The sequence below is a fragment of the Embiotoca jacksoni genome, unplaced genomic scaffold (genome assembly GCF_022577435.1).
Source record: "Embiotoca jacksoni isolate LCO1_2020_lvr unplaced genomic scaffold, fEmbJac1.0.p SCAF_7, whole genome shotgun sequence".
Taxonomy (NCBI): Eukaryota; Metazoa; Chordata; class Actinopteri; family Embiotocidae; genus Embiotoca; species Embiotoca jacksoni.
In genome coordinates this window covers 10,414,005-10,428,890 of record NW_027185425.1, presented here as the reverse complement: position 1 = coordinate 10,428,890, position 14,886 = coordinate 10,414,005, and the positions used below count along the sequence as shown (strand labels likewise).

Genomic DNA, 14,886 nt, shown 5'->3' with positions numbered 1-14,886 from the left:
TTATTTTTGTTATGAAATGATGCGCTAATGTTTGTGAGGAAATGTTAGGCTGTTAGGAAACGATTTCCTCAAATGCCCTAACTGCCCTAAAACAATGTGCTAATGGTTGAGAGAAAACGTCAGGTTAACATTTGTTAAGAAATGTTACCCAAATGATTGTGAGGACACAATATGCTAATGTTTCGCAAAGAAAACATTGCCCTGACATTCATTAGAAAACGTTGCCCAAACATTTCTTAGGAAATGTTGTGAAATGTCTCCTTCCCTTTCTGGATTAACTTTCTGTTCTGTTCCAAATTAACAAAATCCACGTGACATTACCTCTACATTTCAAATTATAATCTAGCACAGGGGTCTCGGTACATCAAGGAGTTCTCAGAGGAAAATGGTGGGAGACCCCTGATCTAATACATAGCATCCTATTAAGCCACAAACTATAGTTTTTACACTTGTGTAGATTCAACAAACAATATATAACTAGTGAGTTTTACAGGGGATGGGAGGCATATTTTTAAACTGAATAACATGAATAAATGGTCATTGTATGTTTTAAGCAATAATTGAGCGGCTAGTTCATAGACTTAAATAAGATTTTTCTCTGTTTGCCTATACATCCCTGTTTAAAATTAGAGAAAGTAACTCAATATTATAGCATAATTAGGATAACGACATGACATTTAGGAAATTACACAAGTTGAAACTGACATGTTTCTGCAGCAGGCTGAACTCTCAGGGAGCTGCATGTTTTGCTCAACTAGTTTATGGCGATGCATCAGTTTAGACAGATCAGTATAAATCAATTTCCCCTCTCTTCCGCCTTTTCCAACCTAATCTCATTTAGTCATTCACTGCTGATGTTCTTTCCACTATCAACGATTTATAATGAAGAGTCATCTCTGCTGTTCAATCTAATCTTCAGGCAATGCTCCAGATATAAATAGAAGAAAAAAAAAAATCACAAAAGAAAAGCAACTTGGCTTTCCTCTACCACCTGTATGCAAGGTTGGAATGCATACAAGACCATCAGTGTGCTAAACACAGCTCCTAAGAGGCTAATTAAACCTTTACATGTGAACTAATACAGTGACGAAAAATTTGTGTTATTTATGAATAAAGGAGAAACCCATGACATTCATTAACCTTTCCCAAGAAATCGGAAACTGGATTTTATGTTTTAGCCAAGATGAGACTAAATCTGTTTTTCAGACACATTATTGACAGCATTGGTTGGAAAAGACAAACCTCAAATTTTTATTTTAGTTGAAATATGACTGCAGAATGATAAAAAAAAAAAAAAAAAAAAAAAAAAATCAAAGCAACAATCCCAACCACAGCAAAAGTTAAGCTCCATAAAAACCCTTTTAATACAGTATTTCCTTTTGCTTCTGGATCCAGCGCTGCATCAAGATGCACAGTGACAGATAATAACACCGATTAATAAATAGAGTCAATAGGTTTGAAAAGTATATATATTATGTCCAGTAAAGACTTACAGTAAGTCACGTAGTCAAGATAACTGTGAAGCATCCAACGATGTTGCTGTTGCACCAACTGAAGGTAAAATGCTTGATTTGAATGCGGACACAAAACTAAAAAGTAATGATTCTAAGACACTTGGTGTCTGCCCACATTTTTCACCAGATTTGCAATTATGTATTTTTGTTTGGTATTGTTGGGATTAGGTTGTTTTTTTCCCCACTATATTTATTGTACCTTTGCATCTTGATGACTTGTTGATGTTTCTTTGTGTTTCTCTGCTGCCCTATTAGTTTATTATGAATATGCAAAATGAAAAACATGATGGGGTGGAGCATGAATTCAGGGTGGGTGACATACACATTGTTGTTGTTGTCAGTGTTCTGCAGCAGCGCTGGTGGCTACAAAAAAGACAAAGTGCTGAAGATTTACCACCTTTTGATGCTCAGGTAAGATTTATTTTCATCCTTGGCCTTAAATATGTGTGGAAAAACCAGATTTTGAAAAGATAAATTGGATTATAAACCCTTAGAGTAAAAATATGCTCATAATCGATGTATTACATTTACAATTTCATGACTGACAGTAGGTATTGTAAATGGGAACTGTTTTTTTTTTTCCAAACCAAAGTATGGTAGGTCTGTTTATAACTTTAAAGTAAAATTTAAACAGTTTCGATTGGGTTATTTATTACATTGTTTATCGATCATAAGGTAAGAAAAAAAAATGGAAACACAAACCTGAACTATTGTATATGACCCATTTTGAATTGAAAATGCTTTGTTGTCCTGACGTGTAGGATCTTGTGGTTTTTCAGGAGATCAGAAAGTTTAGATGAAAATCTTTGCATGAATATCTGTATTTTTGAAATGAAATATCAAACAAATTCATTCACCAAAACTGAATGAACTGATTCATTCAACAGTAAAAGTTTTACTCTAACCAGTCATTTCGCTTCCCTTTTGCTCACAAATGGCAAGTTTTTAAAGGTGATCTGTTGATTGATTGAGAACTGGGGAGAAATTAAAAAGAATAAGCCTGCTAAAAACAAAACAAAAATCATAATCTATGCTTTGGTTTCATCTGACTAAAATCCCCCTCATTGTCAAAAACATCATTAATATTTTTTAGGTAATTTCATGTTGCATTTAAAAGTCCTAAAATCCAAAATGAATATGGCTGTATCAGGGAACACTTTATATTTTAATACATATTTCCTCTCTGATTCTTTGAGATCGAAATTGGGTAACACTTCAGCGTAATTTGTTTATCTGACAACGCTAATCTACTTATTTAGTCATAAACTGCAGCGCCTATTATGTAATGATAATTTCCTCTTTCCTTGCAGGGACAGATGACTGTCATCTAATAAACAGCTAGCCAGAACATACATGTGTAATTCATTGTTGCCACAAGGAGGACAAGTGGAAACATCTCAGCATCTTAAGGACAACCTTCACCACCATCAGTGAAGCCTTTAGGGAAGCAAAATGTCAAACACTGACTTCAAGAGACTTGAGTTTTTCAGCAGCATCCTGAATGGTTGCACTGTAGGCCCATTCTGTAATAACTCTCAGCTGCTTTTCCACAACAGAAGTTTTGACAATGGACTTGGGATTCTTGGTGATGGATCCCCCTGGCTCAGAATAGTCATCTCTGTGGTGTACTTTGTTGTGGCTACAGCTGGAGTGTTGGGGAATTTGTTAGTGATGTTCCTGCTGTATTCTACTCACACCATCACCACAGGCACCATTAATTTCTTTGTTTTTAACTTAGCTTTGGCCCACCTGCTGTTTTCACTTGCCTTACCATTTTGGGCCGTGGACATTGCATTGGACTACAGCTGGCCTTTTGGCTTGGCCACATGTAAGGCTGTGTCCTTACTCACTGGGCTGAACGTGTTTGCTAGCTGTTTTTTCCTGACAGCTATGAGTGTGACCCGGTACTGTTATGTGGCAACTGCTCTCAAACCCAGCACCTCCTTGTGCAGTAGATCTTGCACTTTCCCGTTGGCCACAGCTTTTATCTGGGCCGGGGCACTGATAGCAGCGGCACCCCGAGCTGTGTTTGCGGACCTGAGCCGTGTGGGCAGTGGCAACGACACAGCATGCTTGCTCCGTTTCCCAGATGGTACAGCCTGGCTTGGAATAAATCAACTCCTGCGAATGGTGCTGGGATTCCTGCTTCCCTACGCCATTATCATCCTCTCCTACTTGCTTCTGCTGCGCTTCCTCTGTCGGCATAAACTGAAAGGCAGCAACTCTTGGCGAAAGGCTGACATTTCTAAGTCTGTGGCGGTGGTGGTCCTTTCCTTCTGCGCCTGCTGGTTCCCGTACAATGTCCTCACACTTTGGAATGTTCTGATCCAACTTGACAGGGTTGATATCAGCCCCTCATACTACTTGGCTCAAACATACTTTTTCCCTCTGGCCAACTGCTTGGCTTTCACCAGCAGCTGCTTCAACCCTGTCATCTACTGCCTGGTTAGAAAAGAGTACCGCGCGGCTCTCCACAATGTGCTCTTCAAATTGAGTCTGGCTATTATGTCTAAGATGCCCTATGGCATTAACTCCGAGGATGGGTCTGGACAAGCTGGGCACCTGGCTATTCCGCTCGACATCATGGACAGCCATACATCCCAAACTGACATAAGGAGATATGCACCGCTGTCAACACTGCCAGCTGTAGTGTCCACTCTGTAAAGCCACAATATAAGGATCAAATTATATGCGCTCACACTATTTCTGAATCACATACTTTTATGTAACAAGAAGTTACGATGATATGCTTTAGAGTTAAGACTTTAGCTTTTCCCTCTGAGGGTGTGAAGGATGTATAATTTAGGTCAATCTTTGAAGCTGTACCTAAGCTTTGAGTCTGCTGGGAGATTTGAGCCTTAATTCAATGACATAACACTTTGTAAAATGCATTCATTGCAAATCTAACTGTAAGAGATTCTTCCATTCTTTGTCATGCCTCTTCCAATTTCGTTCTCCATCTTATTGTTTGTATCATTAACATGAAAAACTATACAAATTTACAATTGTTTAAAACGTATATAAATGTTTGCCACTGCAAATATCGCTGCACTGTAGATCTAAATAGTGGTTGTCCTGGTTTTAGAGTCTTTTTGGTGTGAAAACATTTGTCATTTGTTTGAATAGAAATAAAAGATCAAATTGATCCTAACCTGCAATTTCTACTTTGTCTTGTATATTTTGCTTTTCACTTTGTTTCCTCCATGTAAAAATGTGTTACCTCAAGAACGACAGTGATCTCAAATGTTGAAGAAATGTTGAAGACTTATGGAGAGTGGAGTTGGAAAAAGAAGTGAACAAATGTGTAAAATCAAAAATCAAAGTGAATCTGTAGTTTCCGATAAAGCAAAAGTGAACAATTGTCATCAGGTTTAGAACAATAGGGTTTGGATATTTGGTCATGCAAATTGTATTTTATGTCAGGATAAAGTTTTTAAAAATAATTTGGTTTGAAAGGCTTTAGTTGATCAAATGAAAACATTTTAGGGGTAAAAGTCTGAAATGCACAAATTGTTATTTGTTTCAGAAATATGAATCTTTACAAATCAGAATTTTGTGTCATAAATGTATCATTGGAAAAAAGAATTTGCTGTTTGACTAATGTGAAAAATCCTCATCTGCTGCTTATTCTGCCTTCTGTGACTGTAGTACACCACAAGATGGTGATGTTGTTCAATTTTTTTTTACGAGGCCTCCACTGAAAACCCAACAGATTCTTTCAGAAGAGGTTGGAACATTTGAGTCTAACTAAAGTATTATTAATTTAGCACATTTCAGAAACATCTCGGACTTTTATGCTAACGGGAAGAATAGTTGGACATTTTTGGGAGAGATGCTTGTCAGTTTTGTTGCCAAGAGTTTGAGATAAGAGATCAGTTTCATTTGTCAGTTTAACATGTAACTACTTCAAGCAGCTGGTTACCTTTGTGAAATTAATACAAATTTAGGAAAAGTGTAGCAAAATCTTCTGATTTAACAAATAAAATCAGTTGTAGTTCGTCAGCTTAGGAAATGTCTTTTTTTTTTTAGAAAGAGACAGGCAAGCTGCTTTCCAATATTTTCAGTCTTTATGCTAAGCTATGATAACCGGACACGTTTTTGATATTTTGGACGAAATACTCTAGCATTAATTTTTTTAATAAATTTGGACGACATGCTTTTTTTTGACTTTTTTGTCATATTTAGAATAAAATTCTATGGTATGACATTTTTTTTAATCATTTGAACGACATGTTCTAGTATGACTTCTTTTATCATATTTTGGACGACATTATAAATACTATGACTATTTTTTCATGAATTTGGACAACATGCTACAGTATGACTTTTTGGTCATATTTCGGACGACATGCTACTATTTTTTCATATTTTGGACATGCTACAGTATGACTTTTCTTTCATATTTTGGGCGACATGCTATGGTATGACTTTTTTTTCATATTTTGGACGACATGCTATAGTATGACTTTTCTTTCATATTTTGGACGACATGCTATATAGTATGACTTTTTGGTCATATTTTGGACGACATGCTATAGTATGACTTTTTGGTCATATTTTGGACGACATGCTATATATAGTATGACTTTTTGGTCATATTTTGGACGACATGCTATAGTATGACTTTTTGGTCATAGTTTGGACGACATGCTATAGAATGACTTTTCTTTCATATTTTGGACGACATGCTATGGTATGACTTTTCTTTCATATTTTGGGCGACATGCTATGGTATGACTTTTTGGTCATATTTTGGACGACATGCTACAGTATGACTTTTTGGTCATATTTTAGACGACATGCTATAGTATGACTTTTCATTCATATTTTGGACGACATGCTATGGTATGACTTTTTTTTCATATTTTGGACGACATGCTATAGTATGACTTTTCTTTCATATTTTGGACGACATACTATAAGTATGACTTCCGTTGGCATTTTGTCAGGCAATACAATGGTGCAGTTGTCAGTGTTGTCGTCTCACAGTCTAAAAGGTCAGTGTTTCGATCCCCCCCTGGAACTTTCTCTGTGGAATTTCCATGTTCCTGCCTCGGTAATAATGTAGAAGTAAAACATGTTGTCCAAAATATGGATAACTAACTTATGCATGTTATCATGCATGTACTCGTAAAAGTGACAACGTCACACTCCAAGCAAGAACATGCAATCCTCCACAGACAGAGTTCCAAGCCCCTGATCGAACGGAGTACTTCCTGATTGTGAGATGACAGTACCAGCAACTGCAAAGTTGTGCTTACTTTATTGCGTGATTGTCTGACTTTCATAACTTATATGACTTTTAAACATTTTATGGAAGAAAGTACAATGGTGCAGTGGTTCGTGTTGTTTCTTTCCAGTAAGAAGGTTGCAGGTTCAATTCTTGCAGTTGACATGGCTTGTCATTTAGGATGCTAATGTCATCTTTTCCAGAGCAAGTCTCGAACCTGGAACCTTCTGACTGGGCCACAACAATGCGAACCACTGCACCGTTGATAGCTCTTCCTTGACATGTTTAAAAGTCATATAAGTCAGACAAGCGTGCAATAAAGGCAGCAAAATGGTGCTGTTCCAAGCCAGCGCTGATTGGGGGCCTGGAACTTTGTGTGTGGAGGATTGCATGCTCTTGTTGAATGTAATGTTTTACATTATGGACTACATGCATAAGTTAGTCATCCATGTTATGGACAATAAACTTGACTTTTAGGTTATTAGTTTTGCAGGAAAATGCAAATAAGTCAGAGGTGGGAATTGAACCAATGACCTTTGGACTGCGAGACAACAACACTGACAGCTGCACCACTCTGCTGGCTACCATTACTTTAGCGAAAGTCATACTTATAGCATGTCGTCAGAAATAACACGTAACAGTCATACTTCTTTAATGTCGTCCAAAATGTGATAAAAAGTCATACGATAGCATGTCATCCAAAGTATGACTTTTCTTTCATATTTTGGACGACATGCTATGGTATGAGTTTTTTTTTCATATTTTGGACGACATCCTATACTATGAGTTTTTGGTCATATTTTGGACGACATGCTATAGTCTGACTTTTTGGTCATATTTTGGACAACATGCTATGGTCTGACTTTTTTTCATATTTTGGACGACATGCTATAGTATGACTTTTTGGTCATATTTTGGACGACATGCTATGGTATGACTTTTTTTCATATTTTGGACGACATGCTATAGTTTGACTTTTTGGTCATATTTTGGACAACATGCTATGGTCTGACTTTTTTTCATTTTTTGGACGACATGCTGTAGTATGACTTTTTGGTCATATTTTGGACGACGTGCTATAGTATGACTTTTTGGTCATATTTTGTACGATGTGCTATGGTCTGACTTTTCTTTCATATTTTGAGCGACATGCTATGGTCTGACTTTTCTTTCATATTTTGGACGACATCCTATACTCTGAGTTTTTGGTCATATTTTGGACGACATGCTATAGTCTGACTTTTTTGTCATATTTTGGACGACGTGCTACAGTATGACTTTTTGGTCATATTTTGGACGACGTGCTATAGTATGACTTTTTGGTCATATTTTGGACGACGTGCTATAGTATGACTTTTTGGTCATATTTTGGACGACATGCTGTATAGTATGACTTTTTGGCCATATTTTGGATGACATGCTATGATATAACTTTTTGGTCATATTTTGGACGACATGCTGTAGTATGACTTTTCTGTCATATTTTGGACGACATGCTATGGTACGAGTGTTTTTTCATATTTTGGACGACATGCTGTAGTTTGACTTTTTGGTCATATTTTGGACGACATGCTACAGTATGACTTTTTGGTCATATTTTGGACGACATGCTATAGTATGACTTTTTGGTCATATTTTGGACGACATACTATGGTATGATTTTTTTTTTTCATATTTTGGGCGACATGCTATAATTTTTTTTTCATATTTTGGACGACATGCTATGGTATGACTTTTTTTCATATTTTGGACGACATGCTATGGTATGACTTTTTTTTTCTTCATATTTTGGGCGACATTCTATAATTTTTTTTTCATATTTTGGACGACATGCTATGGTCTGACTTTTCTTTCATATTTTGGGCGACATGCTATAGTATGACTTTTTTTCATATTTTGGACGACATACTATAGTATGACTTTTTGGTCATATTTTGGATGACATGCTATAGTATGACTTTTTAGTCATATTTTGGACGACATGCTATAGTATGACTTTTTGGTCATATTTTGGACGACATGCTATAGTATGACTTTTTAGTCATATTTTGGACGACATGCTGTGGTGTGACTTTTTTTCATATTTTGGACGACATGCTATAGTATGACTTTTTGGTCATATTTTGGACGACATGCTACGGTATGACTTTTCTTTCATATTTTGGGCGACATGCTATAGTATGACTTTTTGGTCATATTTTGGACGACATGCTATAGTATGACTTTTTAGTCATATTTTGGACGACATGCTGTGGTGTGACTTTTTTTCATATTTTGGACGACATGCTATAGTATGACTTTTTGGTCATATTTTGGACGACATGCTACGGTATGACTTTTCTTTCATATTTTGGGCGACATGCTATAGTATGACTATTTGGTCATATTTTGGACGACATGCTATAGTATGACTTTTTGGTCATATTTTGGACGACATACTATGGTATGATTTTTTTTTTTTCACATTTTGGGCGACATGCTATAATTTTTTTTTCATATTTTGGACGACATGCTATGGTATGACTTTTTTTTCATATTTTGGACGACATGCTATGGTATGACTTTTTGGTCATATTTTGGACGACATGCTGTAGTTTGACTTTTTGGTCATATCTTGGACGACATGCTATAGTATGACTTTTTGGTCATATTTTGGACGACATACTATGGCATGATTTTTTTTTTTTTCATATTTTGGACGACATGCTGTATAGTATGACTTTTTGGCCATATTTTGGACGACATGCTATGGTATGACTTTTTTTCATATTTTGGACGACATGCTATGATATGACTTTTTGGTCATGTTTTGGACGACATGCTGCAGTATGACTTTTTGGTCATATTTTGGACGACATGCTATAGTATGACTTTTTGGTCATATTTTGGACGACATGCTATGGTATGACTTTTTTTTTCATATTTTGGACGACATGCTATAGTTTTACTTTTTGGTCATATTTTGGACGACATGCTATGGTATGACTTTTTTTTTCATATTTTGGACGACATCCTATGCTATGAGTTTTTGGTCATATTTTGGACGACATGCTATAGTCTGACTTTTTTGTCATATTTTGGACAACATGCTATGGTCTGACTTTTTTTCATTTTTTGGATGACATGCTATAGTATGACTTTTTAGTCATATTTTGGACGACATGCTGTGGTGTGACTTTTTTTCATATTTTGGACGACATGCTATAGTATGACTTTTTGGTCATATTTTGGACGACATGCTATAGTATGACTTTTTGGTCATATTTTGGACGACATACTATGGTATGATTTTTTTTTTTTCATATTTTGGGCGACATGCTATAATTTTTTTTTCATATTTTGGACGACATGCTATGGTATGACTTTTTGGTCATATTTTGGACGACATGCTGTAGTTTGACTTTTTGGTCATATCTTGGACGACATGCTATAGTATGACTTTTTGGTCATATTTTGGACGACATGCTATGGTCTGACTTTTCTTTCATATTTTGGGCGACATGCTATAGTATGACTTTTTTTCATATTTTGGACGACATGCTATAGTTTGACTTTTTGGTCATATTTTGGACAACATGCTATGGTGTGACTTTTTTTCATTTTTTGGACGACATGCTGCAGTCTGACTTTTTGGTCATATTTTGGACGACGTGCTATAGTATGACTTTTTGGTCATATTTTGTACGATGTGCTATGGTCTGACTTTTCTTTCATATTTTGGGCGACATGCTATGGTCTGACTTTTCTTTCATATTTTGGACGACATCCTATGCTTTGAGTTTTTGGTCATATTTTGGACGACATGCTATAGTCTGACTTTTTTGTCATATTTTGGACAACATGCTATGGTCTGACTTTTTTTCATTTTTTGGATGACATGCTGTATAGTATGACTTTTTGGCCATATTTTGGACGACATGCTGTGGTGTGACTTTTTTTCATATTTTGGATGACATGCTATAGTATGACTTTTTGGTCATATTTTGGACGACATGCTATGGTATGACTTTTTTTCATATTTTGGACGACATGCTGTATAGTATGACTTTTTGGCCATATTTTGGACGACATGCTATGGTATGACTTTTTTTCATATTTTGGACGACATGCTATGATATGACTTTTTGGTCATATTTTGGACGACATGCTATAGTATGACTTTTTGGTCATATTTTGGACGACATGCTACGGTATGACTTTTCTTTCATATTTTGGGCGACATGCTATAGTATGACTTTTTGGTCATATTTTGGACGACATGCTATAGTATGACTTTTTGGTCATATTTTGGACGACATACTATGGTATGATTTTTTTTTTTTTCATATTTTGGGCGACATGCTATAATTTTTTTTTCATATTTTGGACGACATGCTATGGTATGACTTTTTTTTCATATTTTGGACGACATGCTATGGTATGACTTTTTGGTCATATTTTGGACGACATGCTGTAGTTTGACTTTTTGGTCATATCTTGGACGACATGCTATAGTATGACTTTTTGGTCATATTTTGGACGACATGCTGTGGTGTGACTTTTTGGTCATATTTTGGACGACATGCTGTGGTGTGACTTTTTTTCATATTTTGGACGACATGCTATAGTATGACTTTTTGGTCATATTTTGGACGACATGCTACGGTATGACTTTTCTTTCATATTTTGGGCGACATGCTATAGTATGACTATTTGGTCATATTTTGGACGACATGCTATAGTATGACTTTTTGGTCATATTTTGGACGACATACTATGGTATGATTTTTTTTTTTTCATATTTTGGGCGACATGCTATAATTTTTTTTTCATATTTTGGACGACATGCTATGGTATGACTTTTTTTTTCATATTTTGGACGACATGCTATAGTTTTACTTTTTGGTCATATTTTGGACGACATGCTATGGTATGACTTTTTTTTCATATTTTGGACGACATGCTATAGTCTGACTTTTTTGTCATATTTTGGACAACATGCTATGGTCTGACTTTTTTTCATTTTTTGGATGACATGCTATAGTATGACTTTTTAGTCATATTTTGGACGACATGCTGTGGTGTGACTTTTTTTCATATTTTGGATGACATGCTATAGTATGACTTTTTGGTCATATTTTGGACGACATGCTATGGTATGACTTTTTTTCATATTTTGGACGACATGCTGTATAGTATGACTTTTTGGTCATATTTTGGACGACATGCTACGGTATGACTTTTCTTTCATATTTTGGGCGACATGCTATAGTATGACTTTTTGGTCATATTTTGGACGACATGCTATAGTATGACTTTTTGGTCATATTTTGGACGACATACTATGGTATGATTTTTTTTTTTTCATATTTTGGGCGACATGCTATAATTTTTTTTTCATATTTTGGACGACATGCTATGGTATGACTTTTTTTTCATATTTTGGACGACATGCTATGGTATGACTTTTTGGTCATATTTTGGACGACATGCTATAGTATGACTTTTTGGTCATATTTTGGACGACATACTATGGTATGATTTTTTTTTTTCATATTTTGGGCGACATGCTATAATTTTTTTTTCATATTTTGGACGACATGCTATGGTATGACTTTTTTTCATATTTTGGACGACATGCTATGGTATGACTTTTTTTTTCTTCATATTTTGGGCGACATTCTATAATTTTTTTTTCATATTTTGGACGACATGCTATGGTCTGACTTTTCTTTCATATTTTGGGCGACATGCTATAGTATGACTTTTTTTCATATTTTGGACGACATACTATAGTATGACTTTTTGGTCATATTTTGGATGACATGCTATAGTATGACTTTTTAGTCATATTTTGGACGACATGCTATAGTATGACTTTTTGGTCATATTTTGGACGACATGCTATAGTATGACTTTTTAGTCATATTTTGGACGACATGCTGTGGTGTGACTTTTTTTCATATTTTGGACGACATGCTATAGTATGACTTTTTGGTCATATTTTGGACGACATGCTACGGTATGACTTTTCTTTCATATTTTGGGCGACATGCTATAGTATGACTTTTTGGTCATATTTTGGACGACATGCTATAGTATGACTTTTTAGTCATATTTTGGACGACATGCTGTGGTGTGACTTTTTTTTCATATTTTGGACGACATGCTATAGTATGACTTTTTGGTCATATTTTGGACGACATGCTACGGTATGACTTTTCTTTCATATTTTGGGCGACATGCTACAGTATGACTATTTGGTCATATTTTGGACGACATGCTATAGTATGACTTTTTGGTCATATTTTGGACGACATACTATGGTATGATTTTTTTTTTTTCACATTTTGGGCGACATGCTATAATTTTTTTTTCATATTTTGGACGACATGCTATGGTATGACTTTTTTTTCATATTTTGGACGACATGCTATGGTATGACTTTTTGGTCATATTTTGGACGACATGCTGTAGTTTGACTTTTTGGTCATATCTTGGACGACATGCTATAGTATGACTTTTTGGTCATATTTTGGACGACATACTATGGCATGATTTTTTTTTTTTTCATATTTTGGACGACATGCTGTATAGTATGACTTTTTGGCCATATTTTGGACGACATGCTATGGTATGACTTTTTTTCATATTTTGGACGACATGCTATGATATGACTTTTTGATCATATTTTGGACGACATGCTGCAGTATGACTTTTTGGTCATATTTTGGACGACATGCTATAGTATGACTTTTTGGTCATATTTTGGACGACATGCTATGGTATGACTTTTTTTTTCATATTTTGGACGACATGCTATAGTTTTACTTTTTGGTCATATTTTGGACGACATGCTATGGTATGACTTTTTTTTTCATATTTTGGACGACATCCTATGCTATGAGTTTTTGGTCATATTTTGGACGACATGCTATAGTCTGACTTTTTTGTCATATTTTGGACAACATGCTATGGTCTGACTTTTTTTCATTTTTGGATGACATGCTATAGTATGACTTTTTAGTCATATTTTGGACGACATGCTGTGGTGTGACTTTTTTTCATATTTTGGACGACATGCTATAGTATGACTTTTTGGTCATATTTTGGACGACATGCTATAGTATGACTTTTTGGTCATATTTTGGACGACATACTATGGTATGATTTTTTTTTTTTCATATTTTGGGCGACATGCTATAATTTTTTTTTCATATTTTGGACGACATGCTATGGTATGACTTTTTGGTCATATTTTGGACGACATGCTGTAGTTTGACTTTTTGGTCATATCTTGGACGACATGCTATAGTATGACTTTTTGGTCATATTTTGGACGACATGCTATGGTCTGACTTTTCTTTCATATTTTGGGCGACATGCTATAGTATGACTTTTTTTCATATTTTGGACGACATGCTATAGTTTGACTTTTTGGTCATATTTTGGACAACATGCTATGGTCTGACTTTTTTTCATTTTTTGGACGACATGCTGCAGTCTGACTTTTTGGTCATATTTTGGACGACGTGCTATAGTATGACTTTTTGGTCATATTTTGTACGATGTGCTATGGTCTGACTTTTCTTTCATATTTTGGGCGACATGCTATGGTCTGACTTTTCTTTCATATTTTGGACGACATCCTATGCTTTGAGTTTTTGGTCATATTTTGGACGACATGCTATAGTCTGACTTTTTTGTCATATTTTGGACAACATGCTATGGTCTGACTTTTTTTCATTTTTTGGATGACATGCTGTATAGTATGACTTTTTGGCCATATTTTGGACGACATGCTGTGGTGTGACTTTTTTTCATATTTTGGATGACATGCTATAGTATGACTTTTTGGTCATATTTTGGACGACATGCTATGGTATGACTTTTTTTCATATTTTGGACGACATGCTGTATAGTATGACTTTTTGGCCATATTTTGGACGACATGCTATGGTATGACTTTTTTTCATATTTTGGACGACATGCTATGATATGACTTTTTGGTCATATTTTGGACGACATGCTATAGTATGACTTTTTGGTCATATTTTGGACGACATGCTACGGTATGACTTTTCTTTCATATTTTGGGCGACATGCTATAGTATGACTTTTTGGTCATATTTTGGACGACATGCTATGATATGACTTTTTGGT

The 14,886-nt window shown here is 35.4% G+C and overlaps 1 protein-coding gene across 1 annotated transcript; it reads left to right on the top strand.

The window, feature by feature from the left end:
- The first annotated feature begins 2,966 nt into the window (after positions 1-2,966).
- LOC138215082 (relaxin-3 receptor 1-like) lies at positions 2,967-4,178 on the top strand. The gene has a single exon (XM_069177049.1). It carries the CDS (start codon positions 2,967-2,969, stop codon positions 4,176-4,178), a length of 1,212 nt encoding a protein of 403 aa, XP_069033150.1.
- Positions 4,179-14,886: the final 10,708 nt, after the last annotated feature.

Coding starts and splice junctions, on each gene's coding strand:
- LOC138215082 (XM_069177049.1), top strand. CDS start 2,967: ATGTCAAACACTGACTTCAAGAGACTTGAGTTTTTCAGCAGCATCCTG.